Genomic DNA, 26,812 nt, shown 5'->3' with positions numbered 1-26,812 from the left:
ATTCATCACTTACATACAACACCCAGTGCTCATCACAACAAGTGCCCTTCTACTCCCCATCACCCATTTAACCCATCCCCCCGCCCACCTCCTCTCCAGCAACCATCAGTTATCTATAGGTAAGAGTCTGTTTGTATCAATTATATCTTAATAAAGTTGGAAAAAAAATAAAGTGAAAGTGGCTGTTTCTGACAAAAGTTTGTAGCGTTGTACAAATTCAGCCAGCATCCACCTATTTAATAAAATACCGAGAGGGGTATTACGGTGGGTGATGTGTAAGCCTGTGTCTTTTTTAGAAAGCTAAATTTAAAGATTATATGTTGCTTTTTCATAAAAAATGCAAGTTCATATTGAATACAACAAAACTGATTGAGAGACTCAAGAAAGCCCCCAGATGCTTCAGAGACCAGCTGACGAGTAATCATCTTGAAGTGACCAAACTCAATCTGATGCTGAAGTAGCTACTTGATAGCACAGCTGATTGAAGTCTTCACTGGTGTTGTAAAAGCTGGGAGAATTTGGAAGTTCCCAAATCCCATCCCAAATGTGGTGAGTCTCTGGGCCAATTTATAGAGAGCAGATTTAAGTAGATCTGATTTTTGCCATCAATCTGAGCAAGATGGAAACTTGCATACTAGCTGCAAATCTTTGCAAAATCTTGTTCTGAGTTGGAGAAAATGCAGACCGCTGGGCTCAGCCAGACAATGGAATTAGGATTATGGCCAATATCCATTGCTCACACAATGGATTTGAGCTGTTCCAGGCTCCAGGATAGGAATGACAGTGGAAGCAAAACTGCAGGTAGAGATTGTAGGAATGGGGGTGGAGATGGCAAAGAAGAAGAACAAGCTATGTTAAATAATGGTGTGTAAATATAATTGTCAAAGTTATTAAAACAATTGATTTCTTTTGAGAGAGAGAGAGAATGCGCATTCACAAGCAGGGAGAAGGGGGAGGGGCCGAGGGAGAGCGGGGCGGGGGGGAGAGAATCATAAGTAGGCTCCATGCCCCGCCTAGAGCCCCATGTGGGGCTTCATCTCACCACCCTGAGATCATGACCTGAGCTGAAATCAAGCCTTGGACACTTAACCAACTGAACCACCCAGGCGCTATCACACCTCTGAGCTCATGTGAGGGGCTGGTGTCTTCCAAAAGCTCAAGGAAGGGAGAGCTGGGAATCTTAATTTCTGGAAGGTGCTTATTTATTCAAATGCTACAATTTATGAGCAAGGGCTACCTGAATTATTGGATTATTTGTGTGTGCAGGGGAATGAGAGGCAGGTTTGAAACTGTGTCTTCAATGCCAATTCTACAGGCTCTCTTAGAAGAAGATGAGCTAAGTACAGACTACCAAATGATGTCTTCTACCATCTCCATGTCTTGTTTCTTTATTATTAAGGAGCTAAGCCTTTTTTATTTCCGTTCCATTGATGATACAAGCAGTTCATCAAACATGAAGATTCCTGGTTTCCTTAGTGAAGTGATGGCTGTTTGCCGAGTGATGTTAGGCCCTCCAACTTCAGTCTGAGTTCTTGAGATGGTCTGCAAAATGAGAAAGAATCTCCTGCTCTTTTAAGTCAGGGAACAGTGGGAGGACCTGACCATGGCAGGGTGTTCAGATGGTGGTGACATGGTCTTCAACACCTGCTGATCTCCAAAAGACTTCTGTTTTACCTCAGTTGATTCTCTGTTTGGGATTGCGGCTCCTCTGTCATAGATTGTCAGAAATCTGTGGGTTTTTGCTGAAATCGGCCTGACCCCCAGCAGCACAGAAAACAGAGGACCCTGATGAGAGTAAGTTGACAGTAGAGAAGTGGATGAATTTGAGGCATGTGTCCTGGAGTTGGACTTGACAGCAGTTTTTCTGTATTTCGACATACAGAAACCGAATTTTTCTTTAAAGAAGTCACTTAAAAATCTAGTGAGCTGTGAGGTTTTCTTCTCTCTGACTTCAATTCTTTTATTCTCCTAATATTTTTATTTGACTCGACTGTGAAAACTTAACTGGTTCAGTTCCTGTTCCCTGGCAGGTGGAGGCTGGCACTCTGCCATGTGGGCTGGGCCTTCACTACGGTTCAGTTTCCTTTTCTCCGAGTCCCTGAACCATGGAGGTTGCTGAAGAATTTTCTGTATCTGCTTAGCTGTCCAGACAGAGCAGCTACACTCAGCCTCAGTCCTTGTACAGGTTCTACAAACAGGTGAGTGACTTGCTGCTTTCCACTTTTCCTAGCCACTTCCTTTTTAATTAAAAAAAAATCATTTAGAATGAAAAACTAGTTAATGATTTTTCATGCTATCTGCTCATCCTCTTTTTACTCATCTTATGTGTAATGTAGAGTAAATAAGAGGCAGAAATGCAAGCTTTGTGACAGTATATGTTACCTGTTTTTCAATATTTAATGGAAAATATATTTGATTTTCTGCTAGATTGAGAAGCATGGCAGTGACACCTCGTTTGACGGGGATGCAAGAAAAGAAGCTGCAAAATTATTTTGGAGGAAAACAATTTACCCTTCTTTATAAACCTAGTGTCCATGAATTCTCTGGACATAATTTGGACAGAAATGCTGTGACCAAGGGCCTACTGTGATGGTGATTTATGGTGGACATTATGTTTTGGGGGCCTATATAAAAGAGAGTTACAAGAAAGATGACAAAGTTCCCATTGTCCTTCTTGCCTTTCAAAGGAATGAAATTTCAGAATGCAATATAGGAACATATTCACCATCTATATTTCTTTATGAATATCATAAAGGATGGGATGGTTTCAAATTCCTCCTTAATCCGAAGCAAAAAAAAAAAAAAGTGACTATGAACTTAGATGCAATTAAAGAACTTGGACTGCTTCAAAATCAACCTATTTCCTTTGAGGAATGTGAAGTTTTTCGTTGTGAAGGTAGGTTTAATCAGATAATCTTATATAGAGCTCTCTCCTGAACGTTCGGCGGATTTGAGGCAACTCATCTCTTTAAGGAAGAATGTCCTTATCTCTGGGTGACCAAGACTGAAACCTGGCCACACACTGTTTGCTGAGACCCAGCTGTGGTCAAAAGTAGCATATATAGAGTTCTGGAGTGTGTTTGTGTGGGGGAAGGGGTAGGGGGAAGGTGGAAGGAGAAGGGGGAGAGAGAGAGAGAGAGAGAGAAAGGGGCAGCAAACTTAGATTGTGAGATTCTCTTGGAATGAAACCAAAGCTCAAACTTCTCTCAATTGGTACTAGATCCTGCAGTTTCCCATTGTATCTGTTATATTAAAAGACCAAAATGAATTTACTTATTTTTCTGCTAAAGGACATTGTTTCCAATATTTGCTGTTATAAACAATGCTTTTGTAATGTATTTGTGAATATAACTGTGCACAAAAATACTTCTTTTGTACTTTCCCAAGAGCATTATAGAAATGCCTATTTCCTTATCTTCTTGCCAATGTTTGATATTATCAAACTTTAGAATATTTGCAATTTGATGGTCAAAAGATGGTTTCTCATTTTCTTCTTTGCTTATTCCTGATTACTAGCAAGTCTATGTGTATTGGCCATTTACATTTCTTCTCCGAAATAGTTATTTATGTCTATCCATTTAAGGGAAGGGACCCTAGGAATAATATCCCCTGAGTATTTTCATGTTCTAAACTCCTTGTCTGTGGTCTTTATACTTGAATGATCATCAGAGTATGTAATTCTTTGGGGGATTTTGTACTGTTTCTACAGGATTGATGTTGCTGTGGAAAACCTAGGGCCAGACTTACTTATATGTTTTTGTTTTTTCCCCTTTGAATGATTTGATCTTTCTCCCTGGCTGCCCCAAACATCTAAAAAATTTTTTGTTGATGTCCGGTCAATTTACTTGGATATGTCATGATGTTGACAATCCTGGATCAGTTAAGGAAACTTTTTATGGAAGTATAACACATAAACAGAGAAATGCACAGTTGATAAATGTACCAACTGACAAACTTTTATAAATTAGACACATTAATATAGCTACTACTTGGATGAAGAAATAGATTATTATCATCATTTCAAAAGACTCCTTGCTGATTCTTCCTGGTTATTACCAGCCAAAGGTAACTACTACTTTGGCTTGTGTCGACATTAATAACTTCTTCTTTTTGAATTCTATATAAATGGAATCATATCAAAATATGTACTCTTGGGTGTCTGACCTCTTACATTCAATATTACATTTGAGGGATTGAGCTAAACAAGGGAGTGGATTATAAAATCAGACTTCTACAAGTCAGATATCTTATGCAGTATTAGGTTTGACTAATCATTTCAAGGATAAAGGCAATCAGAAATCTCAGAGAAGGCAGAAAGGGTACAAGATTATTCTTTGTGGCTCCTAGGTCCTTCCTTTGCATATTAGGCATATGCTTTCTGGATAAAAGAACAGGCAGGATTATTTTATGAAGTTTGTGGGCCACCTTACGTATTGAAGAGTGGTTACGTTATGGAACATTTATATGTTAGTGCTATAGACTGAATGTGCTCCCCCCACCCCAAACTCATATGTTGAAGCCCTAATCCCCGATGTGACTATAGTTGGAGAAGGGGCCTCTAAGGAAGTAATTAAGGTTAGATGAGGTCATAAGAGTGGGGTCTTAATTTAATAGGATAGCAGTTATATAAGAAGGGCCACCAGAGAGCTCACACTCTCTCCACAAACATACAAGGAGAGGTCATGGGAGAACACAATGAGATGGCAGCCACCTGCCAGGAAAGAGAAGAGGCTTCAGGAGGAAATCTACCTTGCTGCACAGTGATCTTGGACTTCTCAGCTTCCAGAACTGTAAGAAATAAATTTCTGTTGTCCCAGTTCATGGTATTTTGTATGGCAGCCTGAGCCAACTAAGACAATCAGCTCACATGACAATTCCCATGAAGACATGCCTCATAAATCCATAGAAGCTATATTTATTTATTCTAAGTAATCCTTAGCCAGGAGCATCCTGTTAAGGACATTCGAGAGATAAGTACTTTCCTTGTAGGAAATATCATTAGTCTATTTACCTGGAGATAAGATCATTAGCATATTTTCAAAGAAATTAGGCTGGGTCACTTTTCTTTTTTTCCCTGAGTGTTAACTTGGTAAAGTGAGTGAATGCATCTCAGGACAGCTGCTTTAGCTCCCTACCTCCCTACTGATTCATCCATATTATGTGTGTTGGAGTCATTTGTTCATTTTCATTGTCAAATAGGATGCCGGTATAATGATTCCATCATACTTTTTTTTTTTTTTTAAGTAGGCTCCATGCCCAGTGTGGAGCCCAACTCGGGGCTTGAACTCATGACTGTGAGATCAAGACCTGAGCTGAGATCAAGAGTCAGACACTTAACTGAGCCACCTAGGTGCTATTTAAAAAAAAGAAACAAAAACCTGCTTTTTTTTTTTTTAAATAAAATTACTGTTGGTGGACATTTGAGTTTTCCAGTTGGGGGCTATTACAAGTAATAGTGCTATAAGCCTTTTTGTACATGTGTTTTGGTTCACACATTTATATTTTTTGAAGAATATAAATATAAAATTTCTGGGTCATCGGATTTGTGTATGTGCAGCTTCAGTGGATACTGACAAAGCTTTCCAATGTAGCCATACCAATTTCCACTGCCACAGCAGTGCATGAGAGTTTCTGTCACTTTTAAAGTTTTCCCAACACTTTTTGTTACAATATGTAGCCATTCTGGTATGTGAACTGTGGCATGACATTTTGTGAATTTGGTTTTCTTTGATTAGACTAGTCAGTAATTTATTTATTTTACAGTTTAAACCAATTACTATATTAATTTATCCTTTTTTCAATTTATAAAATGTGTCTTGTATTTTTGTTAATTCCCTCTTATATTTCTAAAGTTTGTTTCTATATTCTTTTCTGTTTCTATTTTCAAAACTTTCCTTCTTTCTTGTTATTAGCCAAGTGTACTTTTATCACAAGGTTGATATAAAGTGTTTATATTATTATTTTCTTTATATTTACAATTTTGATTTTTAATTTCCTTTTGGATGTTAAAGAAGTTCTTTGTAAAATTCCAAGAGGTTGCTTTTCTCTTTGTTTATACTTATTCTTTTCTCCTTTTATTATAGTCATTGTATGAAGTCTTCAGTATTTTTACTTTCGGTTATTTAAAGAGGTTTTCTTTCCACATGTATAGCCATATTTTTAAATGTTTCACATAGTATTCTTTTGTAGTGTAGAGAATTGCCAGCATCACTACATCTGATCCTTTCAGGTTTTTTTTCTTTTTAAGATTTTATTTAACATGTATTTACTTTATTTTATTAAAGATTTTATTTATTTGAGAGAGAGAATGAGATAGAGAGAGAGAGAGAGAGAGAGCATGGGGGGGAAGGTCAGAGGGAGAAGCAGACTTCCCGCTGAGCGGGGAGCCCGATGCGGGACTCGATCCCGGGACTCTAGGATCATGACCTGAGCCGAAGGCAGTCGCTTAACCAACTGAGCCACCCAGGCGCCCTCATGTATTTATTTTAGAGAGAGACTGAGTGAGTTGGGGGAGGAAAGGGAGAGAGCATCAACAGCAGACCCTATGCTGAGCATGGAGTCCAACGTGGGGCGCAGAGCCTGACCTGGGCTCTATCCCACCACTGGGGGATCATGACCTGAACAGAAACCAAGAGTTGGTCACTCAACCCACTGAGCCACCCAGGCACCCTGCAGCTGATCCTTTCAGTTTTAAATCCACCACCAAAGAGTGTCTCTTCTTCACAGGAAGTAAGTCATTCTGGGCCTGAGTCTCATTGGTTCACATAAAGTCCTCAGCCCTCCCCTGAACCACTCACTGTGCTCTGATTGGGTGAGGGATGGAGTCCTACATTCTCTTTGGAGCCAGAAAGAAAAGCAATTGGGCTGAAAGTTCCAGGAACCCCAATTGTAGATAGTAGGTTTTGGAGAGAATTTGGTGTCTGTGATTTTTTTCTTGTTTGTATGTCTCTGTACCTTATCCCTTTCAGACCTCTTGGATTATGGAGAGGAACTATTTTAAAGTATTCCCAGTTTTTCCCTGGCCTGTCCACGCCTTTATGCCTTGCTTCTCTGATTCAGAAAGGACCCCAGTTTTCATTGCCCATGTTGGAGCAAGCCACATCCTACTGCTGAGTAATTGTGTGAGAAGAGATCTGTGGACAATCTAGTTTTACCGTGTCCATCTTGCCTCTAGCTCTAGATTCTCCGCATGAGATGTTAAGGAGATTTGCCAGAATTTTCTCCACTTGCTTTCCTTATGCTGTGCTGTTGTCATGGAAAAGCTGCTTCTGTATTTTTCCCTAGTGAATGCCTTGACATTCAGTTAGCCAGTCATTCAACAACTTGTACTTTTCATTTTTCTTTGATTATTTCCCTAGATTTATTGGACGAAAGAATCATGAAAGGGATTACTTAGTAAGTCAATGTTTTAATCTTCTGTTTTTCTGTTTATTACCTTAGACTTATTCTTTTATAGATTCTGTCAAATTGGTAGCACAGATTATAACATAACTTGTGGATCATCAAGAATAAACTATAATTATATTTATAATCATAAGACTATTTGATAATACCAATGTTAAAACAGAAAGAACACTGAGTAAAGGGAAAACATTCCTAATGTTTTTATATACTCGAAGGAAAATAATTATTTGGCTGCATGTCTACATTTTTGCTAGACATCTTGAAGTTACAGTTTCAACTACTTTAGGGAATTGCTTTGGAAGGGGTGGCTGGTAGGTGGAGAATACTTACATGAACTTCAAGAACATGTTAGAAATTATCTACTTCCATAAACCTCAAAAGTCACATGTTATGTTGTGCTTTCTGAAGTTTATTATTAATAAGTTATCTTCATACTTAACACAGTTCATATTTATTACAAGGTTTATATGTGTCTGGTTGCTTAAATCTGAAAGGTTTTATGTCTGATTGGCTTTGTTATAAGTGTTATTTTTGCTTTTTTCTTCTTTTATATAGTAGGTTTTGAAGTAGGATAGTTGCTTGTCCTTTTAACAGGAAAGCAAGTTGCTAATCAAAAATAATTAATAATATATAAGAAAAGAAAACAAATTCTAGGACAACTTATGGTAAGCTCTTGTGATCTACCCTCAGTCAATTGTTAAAATTGTCCTGTCTAAACAGACTCCACAAGAGATTACCGTTTGACATGAAAACTTACAAACCACATAGAGACCTTGTTCACCAGATGCGGATTCTGCTTCTGGGTCCAAATGGGGCTGGGAAGCCTAGCTTTTCAACTCAGTAAAGTCTGTTTTCCGAGGCCATGTAACACACCAGGCTCTGGTGGGCTCTGGTACAACTGGAGTATCTGACAAGGTATGTCCATTCAAGGTTATTCAGCCTTTGCTTCTTTGTTCAAGTTAATTAGCTTTGAAAAGTCTTTTGCTGATGGACTTCATTCCATGTAGACTTTATCTCCGTTTGCAATTAAAAAATGTACTCTTAAAATTGCTTTTTTTCTCCTCTTGTAGTACAGGACATATTCCATTAAGGAGCTGAAGGATGGCAACTCCCTGCTGTTTATTCTGTGTGACTCAATGGGGCTGGGTGAGAAGGAAAAAGGGTTGTGCATGGATGACATAGTCTACATCTTAAAAGGCCACATTTCTGACAGATACCAGGTATGATTGGGCTAATCATTGAGAAATTATAACTGATATTTAAAATGTTTGTTTTTGCTCACTATTGACAACAGCAGATACTAGTCTAATTTAATGCATTGCCATTTATTTTCTTGAACTATTCTTGTTCAAGGTCATTTGTTCCTTTTTGATATTTTATGTTATGAAGAATTAAAACATCCAAAAGACTCTTCTGTCATAGCTGTCATAACAACTCTGAATGTTGTTATATATTCAATTGCCTTTGGCTATGTGAAACAGAAATCCAATTACTCACATAGGTCATTTTTCTTATGTAACAGAAATCTGAATGTAGGCAGCTTTGGGTCAGTGTGGAAGCTCTCTGAGGTTATCAATTTCAAAGGTCCATCTCACTTTCTCTTATGAGACCCTCAGTATGGGGTGCTTTGTGTCCCCCTAAAATTCACATGCTAAAGCCCTAATCCCCAGTTTGATGGTATTAGGAGGTGGGGCCTTTGAGAGGTAATCAGGTCATGAGGGTAAATCCCTCATGAATGGGATTAGTGTCCTTAGAAGAAGAGGTAGGAAAGAGATGATCTTTCTCTCTGCCCTATGAGGACACAACAAGAAGGTAGCTGTCTACAAATCAGGAAGAAGGCTCTCATCAGACACCAAATCAGCTAGCACCTTGATCTTGGACTTTCTAGCCCTCAGAACTGTAAGAAGTAATTTTTGTACTTTATGGCACCAAACATGGTAATTTGTTATAGCAGCCCAAGCTGACTAAAACATGTGGCTTTCATCCTTATGCTCTCCAGATGTTCGCACTGAGCCCTGTCTGTGTTCTAGGCAAGAGGATGGGGGATTAAAGAGAAAGCCACTTTAGTCTGTCATTTTTTAAAACTTTCTAGTCCTTTTTATAGACATGTAGATTTTGAATTAATCATTAATTTACTTTGTTCCAAATGAATAGTCAATTGTGCCAGCATCTTTCATTGAATGTCTTTGCATCTTTTCCCTACCAAATATAGGGATTGGTTTGTTCTATTGATGTATTTATCAATTCCTTTATGATATTATTTTTATTGCCATATCATTTAATTTTTTTAACTACCATAGCAATCAACTATGTTTTGATACCTCATTGGACAAGTCATATTCATTATTTATTTCTTGCATTTGTTTTTCTTGACTATTTTCACAATATTATTTTCCAAGTGAGCCTGTTTGTGTTTTGATTGTTTGTGTTTGATTTGTTGGTGCTTTGATTAAAATTACATTAAAATTTTATATCAAAATTTGATTTACATCTTCACATATCCAATGTTCTTATCCAGAAACACAGCATGTTTTATTTTTCTATTCATGCAAGGACGTTTCATTCTGTAGTATAGCAATTGTCTTGTGGAGGTAAAGTTTATTTTTAAATATTCTTTTTTTAAAACAACTTTATTATAGAGAATTTTAAACTAACACAAAAGTAGACAAAACTATTTAATGAATTCCCATTTACTCAGCTTCAACAATTTTTGACTCATGTCCCATCATCTGTGTCTATCCACTTTCTCCGTTCCTGTATTACTTGGAATCGAATTTAATACATCATAACATTTAATCCATAAATCATAGCAAGTACACCAAAACTCTGATGACAAATACCTAACCCACCCTTACTAATCAACTAGTACCCAAACCACATGCAATTAGTTTTGGTGTACTGAAATATAGTTTAAATTCAAGTTTACAAAATAAGGCAGAGTCAAAGAATCCATTTTCTTTCTCTGCCCCTTCAAATACATTTTTCCCTTTTCTTATAAGCAACCATATAAAAATTTACGGTTTACTTTCCTTTTTCAGTACATAAGAAAATACCTACAGATTTGTGGTTCTCCTCTTTTTAGAGAAGTCACGAAATACTCTATGTTATTGATATATTAGAATCTTGCCACTACAAATAGTCCTGAAGTTAATAGGCTTGCACATGCATCATTTTGTATTTTTACCAGTATACCTGTGACAGATTCCCAGCAAGAGGGATTGCTAGTTCAAGAGTAAATGCATCTCAAACCACTTATGGCCCTTACATTCTGTGTGATGATACCAGATTTCTTTATGAACGCTCTCACCTCCACCACATTACTTCTATCTAGAACACTTCCGTCCATATGCTCATTCCCTTTATCAGACCAACTCCCCCTACTTTGTAGCTCCCAGATTACATGTCCCTTTCTTGCAGAAACTTCACCTGACTGCATGAATGGGCTGCTAGCTACTTGCATAAACTGTCTTCTCTACAGGATTGTTAGCCTCATAATATCAGAGACTTGCACACTGTCTGATATGTGCTCATGAATATCTATGGAATTAATATGTTGCTTTATGTTTACCTTACAGTTTAATTCCACAAAACCAATCACACCAGGTCATAGTAACTATATTGATTACCCATTGCTGAAAGACAGAATCCATCGTGTGGCATTTGTGTTCAACATCAACTCTGTTGAACACCTCTCCTGTGACATGATGCGAAGATCAAAAAAATTCAAAGGGAGTTGATAAAGTGTGGTGAGTCTCATTCCACTTTGCTATTAAGGGTAATTAGACTATATTGTAGAATGATTTTAGAACAGGATGAAAAATTTGAGAAATTGCATATATGAATCTTCCCTGGCCCACCAGTGTGGTTCAAGCAAATCAAGCACTTGATAGCTGTGTGACTTCGTGCCATGACCTAAACTCTCTATGTCTCAATTTCCTAATCTATAAAATTAGTATAACAATAGCACCTATCTCAGAAATTTATTATAAGGATTAAAGAAATCCATATATTTGAAGAGTTTAACACCGTCTTCACTACCTGCTACCACTGTATCCTAACATGAATTAATTTGCCAAAAGTTCTAGATTTCCCCTTGGGCCTTAAATGATTAGAAATGGAAAACAGTATTTCAGTAAGAAAATGCGGCAGGGAAGTAAGATGTTAGGTAGGGCGGGGTAGCATAAAGGTTTTGGAGAAGGTAAACAGGATCAGGGAATTAGGGTGCCCCATACTGGCTTCTCTTGGCTTTATTACCCATTCTGTCTGGGAAACAGCCAGTTTATCACAACTTTGATTAAGTTAGAAGCATGGAGTGATTTACTTGCTCACTGAAATTTGAGACTTTGCCAGAGAGGGGTGCAGGGAGCTGCCTGCTAACTGTGACAGAAGAGCAATGTATTTGTGATGCTTTGACACATGCTATTTCCTTCTTGAGGATTCTTCTCCCCCATCTTGTTTATGAGATCTCTTTTCTCTAGTCTCCATAAAAACAACTCTTTGGACAGGACAGAAGACCAGTCAGCAATATTGTAGCATCAAGAGTTATCTCTTCAGTTATCTTTTCCAAGAGGTGCTGTCATTTGAAACCTCATTTCTTACCATGGAAAGCAATGAAGGGAATTTCCTCTGTCAGACGAATTCCAGGTACTGATGAGTACTTGAGCGGGCTATTTTTAGGGGTGGTGGGCCTTCCCAAATCTCTGAAATTGCTCCATAGATAGCCTGTTGCATAACTGATAGCTGATTAACTGAAACATACTGATGCTGTCTTCCTTCCTTCCTTCCTTCCTTCCTTTCTTTCTTTCTTTCTTTCTTTCTTTCTGATGCTGTCTTTAATGATCAAAGTGACACGGATCTGTTCGGCCTAGGTGTAGCACATGTGGTTTTGCTCACTCTTGTGGATAGCATGGATCTGATTATAAGAGGTGACCTTAGAGACATATACAGATGTATGCCTGTGAAGCTCAAGGTAATGAATGATGTTCCTCTTTGTAGACCCATTTTCTGGGATATGTCACTATAATCACATGATATTACTGTGAATAAAAATAAAAATGGACACCTACTGAACTTAAGAATTAAAACAATTGCTTGGGTAATTTAGACTTATGTCTCAAGATTTAAAAATTAAATATATATTCATCTTTACAAGGACACAGATCATTCCATTCATTATAATTTAACCCAAATAGGTTCAATTCAACAAATATTTATTGATTGCCTTTCATAATCGAGTCAGTGTGATAGTCTCTAACCAGATACACAGAAAACTAAAACAATTTCTCTGCACTCAAAAGCTTATAATTTTATTAGTGGAGGTGAGGGCATGGGGGGGTGGGATAGGAAAAAATCAACAGAGTATGAGTATGATAAATCTCATGAAGAGACTCAAAATCAAAAGTTTAGGGGAGGAAAATATTGTGTTAAAGGGGATGGGGAAGATTTCATTCCTGGAGTGTCACTGGGAAATAGCTTTCAAAGAGGAGGAGGATTTCAGGAGGTGAAGAGACAAAATGCGGAAAAAATTCAGGCTATGAGGATAGCTTAAGTCAATACCTCAGTGTAGGAAGAGGCAGTGTGAGTGGGAAGCATGGGGTCATTCAGTTTAGTGGAGGGCTGAATCCTTGTAGGCGGAGATAAAGAAGTTATATTTGCATGAGGTGACTTTACTTAATTAGGTGCATTATGGGGAATCATAGCAAATTTTTTCTCTTAAGTTTTTATTTAAATTCCAGTTAGTTAACATACAGTGTAATATTAGTTTCAAGTGAACAATATAGTGATAAACATATCCATATATCACCCAGTGCTCATCACAACAAGTGCCCTCCTTAATCCCCATCACCTGTTTCCCCCATCCCTCCCACCCCCTCCCATCTGGTAACCTTCAGTTTGTTCTCTATGGTTCAGAGTTTGTCTCTTAGTTTGTCTCTCTCTCTCTCTCTCTCTTTTTTTTACCCTTTGCTCATTTGTTTTGTTTCTTAAATTCCACATATGAGTGAAATCATATGGTATTTGTCTTTCTCTGACTTATTTCACTTAGCCCAATACTCTCTAGGTCCAACCATATTGGTGCAAATGGCAAGATTTCATTCTTTTTGATGGCTGAGTAATATTCCATTATATATATATATATATGTATATATATATATATATATATATATACACACACACACACACCCACACATATATATGTATGTGTATACACACACACACACACACACACACATCACATCTTCTTTATCCATTCATCAGTCGATGGACACTTGGGCTATTTCCACAATTTGGCTATTGTAGATAATGCTGCTATAAAAAGTAGTGGTATAACCAAACTGAAGCTTCACAAAAATTAATCTGCTACCTACATGCAGAATGAATTGAGTCGAAAGGAATCTGGACTTGGGAATACCGGTTGGGAAGATGTAATGATAGCTAGTATTTGTTGAGCACTAAATATGTGATAAATTTTCTTATTCAATACTTACAACAACCTTGTGTCATTACCACATTTTGTAGACGAGGAAACAAAAGCATAGAGAGTAAAGCATTCGCCAGTGTTTTTGACAGTGAGAAGAAATAACAGAGCCCTATTTTGAACCCAGGCAGTGTCATTCCCCAGATAAATTAGTCTAAGCAGGAATTAAAATATCATTATTAAACTAGTCTAGTAAATTTGACTAATCATGAGAATAACTTTTAATAGGAAACAGGGAAATTACAGACTCTAGCATAAGGGTATTAAAAATGCTTCAGTTTCAAAGTAATCTATATGGAACTATTAGTTATCTTTCATTTCTAATTCATATGGAATCTATTATGTGTATTCTTGATGAAAATTTGTAGTGATACTGGAGATTGACTTGTGAAGCTCTTTAAGAAAGTATTTATGGGATCAGATCTCTACCTTCATTTTCCCCAACAGGAATACTATTGCCAAGCTCCTGTTTTTTGTTATTGCTTTCACAATATATATTGACCTAAAATAGTCTTTGTCACTGTTTCTATATTGCAGTTAGAGACAGTCCATGGAGAACTTGGATTTGCTCTTTCTGACATCTTGGTGGTTTGTAATTATACTTCAGAGTAGGAGTTGGACCCTATAAAGACATTCTGATCCTCTCTGCCCTGAGACAGATGCTGCGGGCTGCAGATGACTTCTTAGAGGATTTGCCTCTTGAGAAAACAGGTAGATGCATTTGGTGGTATCAACACTTGAAGGTGTCCTATATGGCTATCCCTGCTTGGATCTATCTATTGGGTATGTGGCAGTTCACTGTGTCACTGTAGGTCACTGTCTTGTGAGTAGTCTTACCCTTTAACTCCCTGGCTGGATGTGTTTTTTTCCCCTCACATTTCCTGATTTCCCACACTTAGGGTACACCCTAGAGAATTTGCACTACTTCTCGTTCCCCCATGTCTTAAGATAGAATCTTTGAAATGAGGCACCTCTGTCATTTCTACTGTCTGAACACCCCAAGTTGTATCCTTGCCCTCTTCTCTCAAAAAATATGCTTCTTTGCTTGGGACCCAGAAATGAATTGGATCAGCATTGTTCCTGATCAGATGTGATCTTTGATTACTTGCTGCTTTCTTGGGACTTATGTTTTTGCCTTTTTTGCCTCGACTTTTTTGACGTGTCTCCCACCTCAGAGTTTCTCTTAATGCCATGTGGTCAGTGCTAGGTAGATGTATGTGCCTTTCATATTTCTGGCCTCAGATTTTAGCGTTACATGTATTCTCTCTCAAATTCTCTCAAGAATATATGCGGTACTGTTTCAATCAAAGATCAGACAGAAGTTTCAGTTTATTCTCAAATCTTATTTTAGTCTGTGAGAAATCAAATTAGAATATCATATCCTCTTTATTCTCTCTCACTTGCAAACTACTAAGAAACTCTCGGGTTACTACTGATTCCACCATCTTGGTTTCTCCATGTCTTTTCTTCTTCATGGAGCATTAACTCCCTAAGTCAGGGCTGGTTGGTTTAGACCCCCCAGTAGCCCAATGTTCCTCCTCCTTCTGGTTGCTTTTTCCTAATAATCCAATAAGAATATTTTGTTTCTCTTTTCTCAGAGATCAAAGAAAAGGAATAATCAAGTGTGTAAAAGAAGGAAAAAATATGTGAACCCTTCACATACTAATAATATTTATCTCATCATAGAAGATTGAAAATTGAGAAATAAGAAAACACAGGAAAAAGAGAAGTAGCTGAAACAGAAGGGACATGTTTTATTTATGTCTGGGATGAAGATACATATATAAAATCATAATACCTGCAACTAATGAGGAACAGTGGGCTTAAAGCCATTAGTGGTGGGAAAAAATGATCATAATTTTTTTGGATTTATGTTCTGTATCTGTGAAAATCGAAAGTTTCTTTTTACAAAACCTGAATTTAACTTAAGTGTGTGTGTGTGTGATTTTGGAAAAGTTTTTTTTAATTTGTCAGCGTCTTCTGGTCTTCACCCACATCATCTTAAATTTGTCTTCTTGTTTTATTTCTAAAGTATTTGATCTTCTCTTTGGGTCTCCAGTTAATGTTATATTCTTTAACCTAAAGCCATTTTTTTGTTTGTTTAAATCCGAAACCCTCTTCTGAGAAGTGACAATATTCGTAAGAGTTTAAGAGGATTAAAACTGACAAAGACTATAATTTGATTTTTCTGTCAATTATGACTATTTTAGTTACAAGTGACAAAACCTAACCTGAATTACATGATAAAAAAATAATCAAACTATATAAAAGGCTGGGATTGAACTTAACTGCCTCAGAAATGGTTGAATCTAGGGATTCAAAAGCTATTCTCTCTTTCTCTCTCACACACATGCATGCACACTCACACTCACACACACACGCACGCACGCGCGCACACACGCACACACACACACACACACACACACACACACACACACACATTCTGGTTCCTTCTTCGTGTCTATTGCTGTCATTCTCTCAGGCTAGCATTCTCCATAAATCTTAAGCCATTTGAATCCAAGCTTCAGGTTGACATTCATTCAGTCTTGTGACCCAAAAAGGAAGAGGGCTTTTCTTTTCCAGTTTCACTGTGAAATAATCCAAAAAAGGACTGCAGTTGATTTCGTTCAAATCATATGCCTACCCCAGGAACAATCACTTTATCTGCAGAAGAGAGAGAAATATGATCATCCCATCTTAAGTCATACTTTCCCAGGAAGAATGATTTGTTATTAGAAGAAGGGAGTTAATCATGGACCTGGCCACTGTTGGATTAACTGAGCTGGAGAGGCACCTCAATATGTATCTTATGGGTTAGGGAAGTTTTCTATCTAGTTTCTCACTTAGATTATAAAGAAAGTCTTATTAATCAGTCTAAAATGACTAACAATTACTTTTAAAAAGCTTTTTATTAAAGTAACGTGTAGACATAAAAAGTACACAGTTCATAATTATATGGCTCAATACATTTTGATAGACTTAACCCATGAAACTAGAACTCGGGTAAGAAACAGAACACTCTAGAAGTCCCCTTTAAGCCTCAGTCTAGCTACCTAGGATATCCACTATTCTGACTTCTAATTGCATAGATTAGTCTTGTCCTTTTTTATCCCTTACATAACATTATGCACTATTTACCCTTTTGGGTCTGACTTCTTTCATGAGATAGTGTATTTGTTAGATTCATATTATTGCACATAGGTAAAGATAGTTTATTCTCATCTATCCTATTATCGTGATGTTAATGGGTAGTTCTAATACTCTCCTTATAGGTCAATAATACATTCCATATGTGTTGCATTAAGCATTTTTCTGATTTATAGCTACATAGAAATAAACCGTATGATTTTGGGTCTTTCCAATTTTGTATAATAATAAAGATTCCATAATGGAAACATACTATATTTCAATTTGTAAGTATAGATTGAAAATGAGAAGTAGCATCATGAAGAATTTGACATTATCCTAAAATTTACAGAGTAGTGTAAAGGGTCAAACATAGCCAAGACGTTCTTGAAGAACGAAGTGGGAAAACATGTATAAAGAGATATATTAAGAAATGTAAGTTGACTGTGGTGCATTAATAAATTAATGGAACAGAATGGAGAGTCCAGAAGCAGACTTAAACATGTCTGGACATTTGTTCTATGATAAGGGTAGCATTACAGATGAATGGAAAAACAACAGACAATTCATAAATGGTCTAGTCAATTGGTCATCCATATGGGGAAAAATAAAACCGAAGTCCTCACATCATACACAAAAGTCTACTTTAGTTGGACTAAGAACCTAAATGCTAAAAGGCTTTTAGAAGATAAAATAGAAGGGTACTTTTATGACTTGGGGGTAAGGGAATATTTCTTAAGTCATATTTCTTAAACCAGATACAAAAAGCTTACTCTCAAAAGAGACTGAAAATTCAACTACATTGAAATCAGTAACTTTTATATTCAATAAATCCCATTAAGATAGTGAAAAGACACAGCAAAATGTGGGAGAACATATTAGCAAAGAACTAATGAAAGGGTGTACAAAGAAATCCTACAGGTCTAGAAGAAAGCTAAAATATAAAAGAAGATGAACCAAAGACTTGAGAAGGTGCTCTAAAGAAAAAGGAAATTCAAATATCCAATACAGAAGAAACATGTTCTATATCTATATCATCTATATCTATATAGATATAGTTCCAAACTAAAATAATTTGATTCTTTTTTACTTTTATTGAAATTTAATTGACATATAAAGTACACATATTTAAGGTGTAAAATTGAGTGTGGTTTGACACATGAATACACCTGTAAAATAGTCTTGAAAGTCAAGATAACAAATATTTCTAACCCCGCCTCCAAAAAAAAAAAATGACAGAGTGACTTTGTAATCCATTCTCTTTATTCTACCTCTTGTTCTGGTCCTCAGACAACCACTGGTTTGTTTTCTGTCACTGTGTTACTTTTCATTTTTTAGAATTTGTATGCATGAAATTGTACAGATATACTCTTTTGTGTCTGGCTTCATTTATTCAGTGTGTTTTGAGATTCAGCCGTGCTGTTGCATGTAACAATAGTTCTTTTCATTGCTGAGTAGTATTTCATTTTGTGAATATACTACATTTCTTTATCCATTCACCTGTTAATAGACTCCTTTTGGATTGTTTCCAGTAAAGGACATGCTATGCAGACAGACCCAATGAACTAGCATTTTGACTCTCAGTTACATATCTTAAGGATACTTAAGTATGCATCAAAATACTTGTATAAGAATTTTTGTAGTAGCATCCCAACTGGAAGCAACCCACATGCCCATCAATAGTAGAAAAGATAATAAATTGTGGTATATTATATAGAGTACTTCATTTCATATAGCAAAGAAAATTAAAGAACTATAACTATATATATCAGTGTAAATATTGCAAATATAATATTGACCAAAATGATAAAGACATGAATGAATCTATACATTATGAATAGATTTGTATAAATCGCACAAAATTTCTGAATAAAAGAGAGGAAATGATGGTAATTACCTTTCAAAGGTTTGGGGTTGTGAAGAGTCAGGGGCTCACCTAGCGGTTCTGCAGAAGCTAAAAATGTCCTTTGTTTTGAACAGGGTGGTGGTAAAATGGATCTTTGCTTTATAATTATTTTTAAGTTGTACATTTGTATTTTATGTACTTTTCTGCATGTATTATATGTTTCATAATTAAAACAGAAAAAAATGATAAGTGATGTCATATACAAACATTAGAATTAGACAAAACTGGGTCTCTGCTACATAATATGTGAACTTTAAGAAGTCTCTCATTTTCCTATCTTACAGATGATGGTAACACTTTATTCATAGATATGTTGTAAGAGCTAAAGTAGATAACAGATACAGCTAGATTATCAGTGCAGGCACTTAGAAACTCAGGTGCTGATGGACATTGCCAATCTTGTATAACAACAAACTGATAAGTTACTATGTCTCTCTATTGTAAATTTAATTTTATTGTAGTTGAAAACAAAGGTAAGACTTGGACTTTGATAGCTCATAAAAAAATGAAAGAGACCGAAAGCCAAATTATCAGAGTTTTTGCTTTTGGTTGTTTGATATGCGATTTTTTATAAAAAACATACCTTTGGCTTCAAAAGCATACTGTAACTCAAATTCATTTGCTTTATAATAGCAAATAGAAACATATTAAATGGCTTGGTCACGCCTGCCCCCTACTGGTTAATTTACAAAGGGGAAAGGATGCTGAAGGTTGAATTTGAAAGCTTGAATAGAAACTGCTGAGGTTTCTAATTCTTAAAAAATCTATCACAACAGACAAATTTTCAAATGTGTTATTTTGTTAAAGGTACGCAACATTTAAATAGAAGATAATTTTCTCCTGGTGTTGAAGATGTGGTAGTACTTGGAAATGCTGTGGTCTGCATTCTCTAATGTTTCTGGTATTATATTAGACTTATTATGTACGCATATTTGCATTTTAAGCTAAACATTAATGTGTCCTATTTTAGCATTTTTGCTAACCTGCAGAATAGAAATTTAATAGGTAATACTTAAGGCTTATGGTGACCAATGAACACACAAAATGGGTACTTTTGCCTTTTGCTTTTCATAAATGTGACCCCCAATTATATTACTTTTGGATAATGAAGTCTTGAACCCACTTATACAGGAATTGATTTGTATAGATAAATCACAGTTGTGGGGAACAGGAGAAACATTATACTTCAAGTGCCATGTTCTGTCAATTTTAATTTCTATTTGATTTAGGATTACTACATATGAACAAAGAGTTTGCGAATTAGTTACTATAGCAAATTACTATAAAAGCATGAAAATATGCCCCGTTTCCATGTCAGTGCTGCCTGCATTGAGATTTACAGTGGATTCCTTTCAGCTACATGAGTCCAACCCTTTCTTAGGACGGTTTTCCTAATTTGGACATATTTGATCTCAGACCCTAAAACAAGAGCTCAACTGAGTGACTTCCTCCTCTTCACTGTTTCGTGCGTCCTCCTGCCTCCGTGGAGGAGGCATACTTTGGGGGCAGTTACTTAATTTCTCTTTGCCTTGTCTTCTCATCTGGTAAATAGGATACTTTACCTACACTGATTATTTTGAGGATTAAATAAGAAAGTATATGTAAAGTACTTTTTTTGAAAAGCCTCTGAAACACAGTAAGCACTAAATAGCTGCCTTTGACCATTATTTATTTTTCCCTGATCTTGTATAATATTCCTCCCCCGCTCCCATCTACCACCTACCAATAAAGAGTTGTTTTCTCTGCCATTGGCCTTCTGCGGACTCTGTAGATACCGCTCAGGCATTACGACACTCTATGTGAATCACCTCGCTACATGACTGGGTACATAGCACAGAGCTTCTTGTGGGCAGGAGTCCACATAGTACAGTTTCTGTGCATAGTAGATGTCCAATAATGTTTTGGGAGACTAAATGAAGTGATTAGAAAACATATGAAGGTTGATGGAATGTACCTTCCGATTCATTTAATGCCAGTTGAGAACAATAACAAAAAACTATTTTTAAATGTAGGAAACTAAAGTAGGAAAAGGCAAAGAAAGGCGGAACTGAAGCCATTACTCCTTTTAATAGTCAGTCTTAATGGCTATCTGCATTCTTCAGACTCCGGCAGAAAATAGAAGGAACTTCAGGTCGTTTAAGCAATGTAATTTAATGTAGAAATTTGGCTACGCAAGTGATGGAAAGCCGAGAAGTCAAACGAAAGACAGAGAAGCAAACCATAGGTTAGCCAAGTATGGGAGATGAAATTTACTCCTACCCATCTTCAGTGTTTTTAGCTGGAGCTCTTTAACAAAAGTCAGATCAGCAAGAGAAAAAAGTTTATTAACACATGCACACTGCACATCATGAGGGAGAAACCTCAACGAGTAACTCAAAGCTGTGGCTTAGAAAAAGATATATGCACCCCTATGTTCATTGCAGCGTTATTTACAATAGCCAAGATATGGCAGCAACCTAAGTTCCCATCAGTGGATAAATGGAGAAAAAAATATATACAACAGAATATTACTCAGCCATAAAAAGAATGAAATTTTGCTGTTTGCGACAATGTGGTTGGACCTAGAGGGTATTACGCTAACTGAAATAAGTCAGACAGAGAAAGACAAATACCATATGATTTCACTTAAGTGTGGAATCTAAAAACAAAACGGGGTGCCTGGGTGGATCAATTGGTTAAGCGTCCAGCTGTTGATTTTGGCTCAAGTCATGATCTCAGGGTCACAGGATTGAGCCCGGTGTCTTTGAACTCCGCACTCAGCCGGGAGTTTGCTCCAGGATTCTCTCTCCCCCTCTGCCCTTCACCCCACCTCTGAAATAAATAAACAAATCTTTAGAGAAACAAAAACAAAACAAATGACCAAACAAACAAAAAAAACTATAAACAGACTCAAATACAGAGAACAAACTGATGGTCAGAGGGGTTGGGGGTGGAGGGTGGGCAGATGAGTAAAGGAGATTAAGAGGTACAAACTTCCACTTATAAGATAAATAGATTGTGGGGATGAAAAGTACAGCACAGGGAATATAGTGAATAATACTGTAATAACATTGGATGGTGACTACACTTGAGCATTGTGTAATGTACAGAATTGAGTTACTATGTTGTACACCTGAAATGTATATAACATTGTATGTCAACTGCAAAAAAAAAAAAACCACACACACGCACGCACGCATGCACGCGCAAACGCAAAGTTATGGCTTACCACTCCAGCTTATGTAGCATCTTAAATGAAGAACAATAAATTTGTAGGGAAATGACAGAAGGAAAGCCGTTCTAGGCTTCCAAGGACGGCAAGCTGTGGGATGGTAAGTACATGGGAGGGCACTCATCGAGTAAGGTTTGTTTGCAGATTGCCCTGGGCTGATAGGAGACTGTCTCCAGTAAAGGGAGAATTTATAGCTTACCTTTAGGCAGAAAAGGGGAGGAGAGGGAGAGCTTTTCTTGGGTTTCCTGCTTCTTAATTGCCTTTAGCTCAAAATAGTTTTTATGTCCAAGAGGCATATTTTGGGGGTGACGTATTCTAATTTCCTTCAACTAAAACAGGAAGCCGCTACCACCCTCAGGGTGGAATGAACAATGTGACAAGATAGAGTTCCTAGGACCAAGAGGCAAAGCTCTTTGGAGGAAGCTAACAGAAGTGGGAACTTCCTTGTGACAAGTGACACTGCTCTGGGTGGGGCTATCCCAGGAAGCTAAAGCCAGGAAGAGGATGCTTTTGCTGCCAGAGGTCATGCCCAAGAGTGAGAGAGGAGCCCAGGGTCTCCCACGTCTGCCCTCCCATCTCTAGCAGGTACCTTGCACTGGCCAGACCTAGATATAAACCCACTGAGGTGGGAGCCTGGAGAAAGCAGCCTGCAGAAGTGGGCTTTTCTTTCTTTTCCTTTCCTTTTCCCTTTTAAAAGATTATTTATTTATTTGAATGAGAGAGCACAAAGGGAGAGGGAGAGGGAGAAGCAGACTCCCTGCTAAGCAGAGAGCCTGATGTGGGGCTTGATCCCAGGACCCTGAGATCACGACCCGAACCGAAGGGAGATGCTTCACTGACTGAGCACCCAGATGCCCAGAAGTGGGCTTTTCTATGACACTGGGTGGAATGAGGTGCCTGCCTGAGAAACAGATCTGGAGGCGAAGGTGCAGCGGATCATCCCATACCTCTTTTCTTCCCCACAACTTACATTGCGACCTCTGGTCTTCTCTCCATTCCTAAACACAGGACAAATGTTCATGCTTTCACTACTGCAGCATGGCATGCAGTCTCTATGTTTCTTCCTATTGGAATTTAACAAATTGTTCAAAGCCCAATTTGACTGCATTTTATAACTTTTCTCATGCTATCAGTTACATAGAGTATCCCACTTGTACTTTATAGTACTTTGGTTATATTTCTTTTGTAGCAATAATTTTTGCTTTACAGTATGGTGACTTATGTATGTATCCTTCTCTCCTAATATTAAAAATATTTTTGGCTAATGCTTGACCAAAAAGCCCCCCTGATTCAACACTTTCTTTGATGCCAAAATGTGTGGATTGTGAGTTGTATCCAAAGGGCATTACCTGAAGTTGTTTGCCTCCATCCATGGCCCAGGGACTACAGTGCCAGGATGAATTTCTATTAGTTCAAGACACAGGAAAAGAACTTTCTTCCTGAGGTATGGGGAGGTTGAAGCTACAATGGATGTCAAGATTTTGCTCTGTCTTTAGGAGAATCCATTGTTGGCATGAAACTAATGTAGTTAGAAAAATAAGTACATTGAATTTTTTTGGAAAAGATTTTATTTATTCATTTGAGAGAGAGACAGAGAGCCCACAAGCAGGGGGAGAGGGAGAAGCAGACTCCCCACTGAGCCAGCTGGGAGCCCAAAGTGGGGCTTGATCCCAGGACCTGGCGATCATGACCCAAGCCAGAGCTCAATCATCTGAGCCACCCAGGCGCTCCAGTACATTGAATTTTTTTAAAGACTGTTGTTTTCTTCGAAATACAGAGAAGATTTCTATCTCTTTTTCAAGACAAGGCTCCAGAGGGTGAGAAAGTTATGGTCAGTATGTTTTTCCTTTACAAGTGGTATGGAGGCTGATTTAGTAACACCAGTATTAGGGTTGGTCACTATCTGCAGGTGTACCTTCAAACTACGTATTTTCCAATGTCTCATACTACAAATTTCTCAGTATTCTGCGAAGAGATAATTCACCTGTTCAACAATTTTCCCTATTAAGCATCGATGTGCCATGGACCGTGCAAATGTTTCAGGAGGGTTATCTGCACAAAGTTTGGTTACGGTGATCTCCCGGATGGTGAGGCGGTTCCTTTCAGGGTGTGGATAGGGGCTATCAAGGGCCCAGTTTGGATTAAAATGATACCATCTAACTGCCAAGGGCATGCATTTTAACAGATAGGCCTTAGTTAGTCATTCCCAGATCTCAGTATCTAGAAACTTGCAACTATTTTGTGATACCACAGACTTGAGATAGTCTTCAAAGTCTCAGACTATGGATTTGTGAGACTCCCTCCTGTACTGCTGTAATTTTGCTTCTTTTCCAGGCATATTTTGTTTTTAAAACATTTAGCACTCATCTGGGCTACATTTTCTATGCATTCCATATTTCTATGCATGGAAAATATGCTTATCCTGAAAATCATGTAAATCGTAAGTTATAAGAATGGACTCTTATTTGTATCTGAGAAAATGGATTCCTTCCATCCTTCAAGATTATTATTCATGAGATTCTCTACAGTGTAGAGTATTGTTCCAGATTCTAGAGTCTGAGGAGGTAGCACTAAAATGGGACTTTGGAAGCAGGGATTCAACATTTTGCTCTATCGTTAAGTCGTTCTGTGATTTGAGGTTAATTTCTTTACTTCTGTAAGATTTAGTTTATTTGTAAAATTAGGAGCTTGGACTTTACAAGATTAATTCTAAGCTCTTTTACAGCTCTGAAAGTCTATGATATTATGATTTAAATATTTGCATATATGGGGCAGGCAGCTAAACCCCTATGAAGTACCCACCTCTGACACATGAGGTCCTAAGTGATATAACCTGATTGTGCAAGTATCTTTGATGAGCAAGTGGTGGGAGAAATACAGAAAGACACTGGCAACCTATAGGTTACAGACCATCTTTCTGTGACTTTCATCTCACCTTTCCCTCGTTTTCTATTCAAAACAAGTTTTATCACAATTTGCGGCTGAGTAGAATCAAAGCAGGACATAAAAATCAATCCATGTTTATTCTGTTTTCATAGATCATTTAAAATTACCAAATGATGTGCCAAGGATCTGTAATTGGTCCCGGCGTGTCATTTGTGGGCTCAAATGAGGAGACTGTATGTCCAGAGAAGTGAGAATACCATTTCATTACTCCAGGCAGGTGAAGTCTGTGCAGACAGGAAGAGACAAGCTCATAATCCACAGTGAGGCCCGGCCAGTGGGGAAGGCAGGAGAGCGACAGATGGAGCAGGTAGGAAGGGACAGGCAGATCGGGGCAACGAGGACTCGAGAGGCTGGGAACACATCTGCACTGGGAAAGAATCATGGGAATGCAGGCCCTGGGAGCTTCAACAGTGATCCTTGATCAGGATGATGGCTAGGTGGCTCTGTCAGCTGCTAATTTCATGTTTTCTCTTTTTTGCCATTGGTCACAAAATGAATCAGTTGCATTAAGAGCCAGTATCAGTCATAAAACGACAACACATTAACTGTTATTTTCCCTGCACAACATTTATTACTGTTGTTTTCCCTTAATGCCAGTTATTATAAATACATTGCAAAAATTTAGAATAATATGCAGGATTATAAGACAAAGACTCACAAGGGCTGATCGTAACCCGTGCACTCTTTTCAATCGTCATTTATTAATTTATATGATGCTTCAGAGTGATCAAATCCCCTCACCAAAATCAAAGATTAAGGACAGCCAAACTACGCTTAAAATATCTAAAGAAATATGTTGTTTACTTCATTCTTCCCAGGTGCCTGCCAAAAAGTGCCTGGATATTCAAAGAGATGGAGAATCAGGTAGCTTCTTGGCTGTATAAGTCACCAGTGAAACCTGCCTACATTTCTGAGAGTTCTTCCTAAAAATGACCCATTACAAGCGGCTCCACCTAGGCTTAAATGGGCGACCTGCTGTTTTAATGTGGTGTTTCCTAGCTGGAGCTGTAGAAACGCATCAGAAAGGGCACTCACACTTAAATGTTCAGTGGATTTTCAATCAAAGTTCCAAAGTCATTCAGCAGGAAAATATCACCTTTTCAAAAATAGTGCTGGAACAAATAAATAAATGCAGGGGGAAGAAAGAGACTCCAACCCTTATCCCACCCCATATACCAAGGTTAACCCCAAATGGGCCATAAAGTTAAATGTAAGAGCTAAAATTATTTAAGAAAGCTTAAACGAAAATCTTTATAATACTGGATTAGACAAAGATTTCCTAACCAGAACCCAAACCCCACATAAAACAAAAATTGAAAAATGGACTAGATCAGGGGCGCCTGGGTGGCTCAGTCAGTTAAGCGTCTGCCTTAGGCTCAGTGTTCTGGGATGGAGTCCCACTTTGGGCTCCCTGCTTAGCTGGGAGCCTGCTTCTCCCTCTCCCTCTGCCACTCACCTTGCTTGTGCTCTCTCTCTCTCTGTCAAATAAGTAAATAAAATCTTTTAAAAAAAGAATTATAAGAAAAATGGACTAGACCGAATTAAAGATGTTTTCTTTTTGAAATATCTATGTCAACAAAGAGCTGATAGCTGAAAATATAAGCAAAAGACTTCATCCAGAGCATATAAAGAACTCTTACTCAAAGATAAAAAAATTTTAAATGGGCAAAGGATTTGAAGAGATACTTCACAAAAGTGGCCAATTACATCACAACCCATGACAAAGGATGACCAACACCAGCAG

The 26,812-nt window shown here is 37.6% G+C and overlaps 1 protein-coding gene across 1 annotated transcript; it reads left to right on the top strand.

Moving 5' to 3' along the window:
- The first annotated feature begins 327 nt into the window (after positions 1–327).
- Positions 328–14,691, top strand: LOC112824177 (interferon-induced protein 44). Its single transcript, XM_073896022.1, is given in 13 exon segments — positions 328–549; positions 2,031–2,198; positions 2,428–2,555; positions 2,558–2,896; positions 7,359–7,395; positions 8,125–8,231; positions 8,234–8,319; positions 8,475–8,624; positions 10,980–11,109; positions 11,112–11,150; positions 12,273–12,373; positions 14,417–14,501; positions 14,504–14,691. Coding segments are annotated over 13 exon segments (1,563 nt in total). The 5' UTR covers positions 328–544.
- The last annotated feature ends 12,121 nt before the right edge of the window (positions 14,692–26,812 follow it).

Source organism: Callorhinus ursinus, unplaced genomic scaffold, assembly GCF_003265705.2.
Source record: "Callorhinus ursinus isolate GAN/ISIS: 27379988/994484 unplaced genomic scaffold, GSC_fseal_2.0 scaffold9, whole genome shotgun sequence".
Classification (NCBI taxonomy): Eukaryota; Metazoa; Chordata; class Mammalia; order Carnivora; family Otariidae; genus Callorhinus; species Callorhinus ursinus.
Note: the sequence above shows the minus strand (reverse complement) of the source record. Positions and strands in the feature narration are given on the sequence as shown.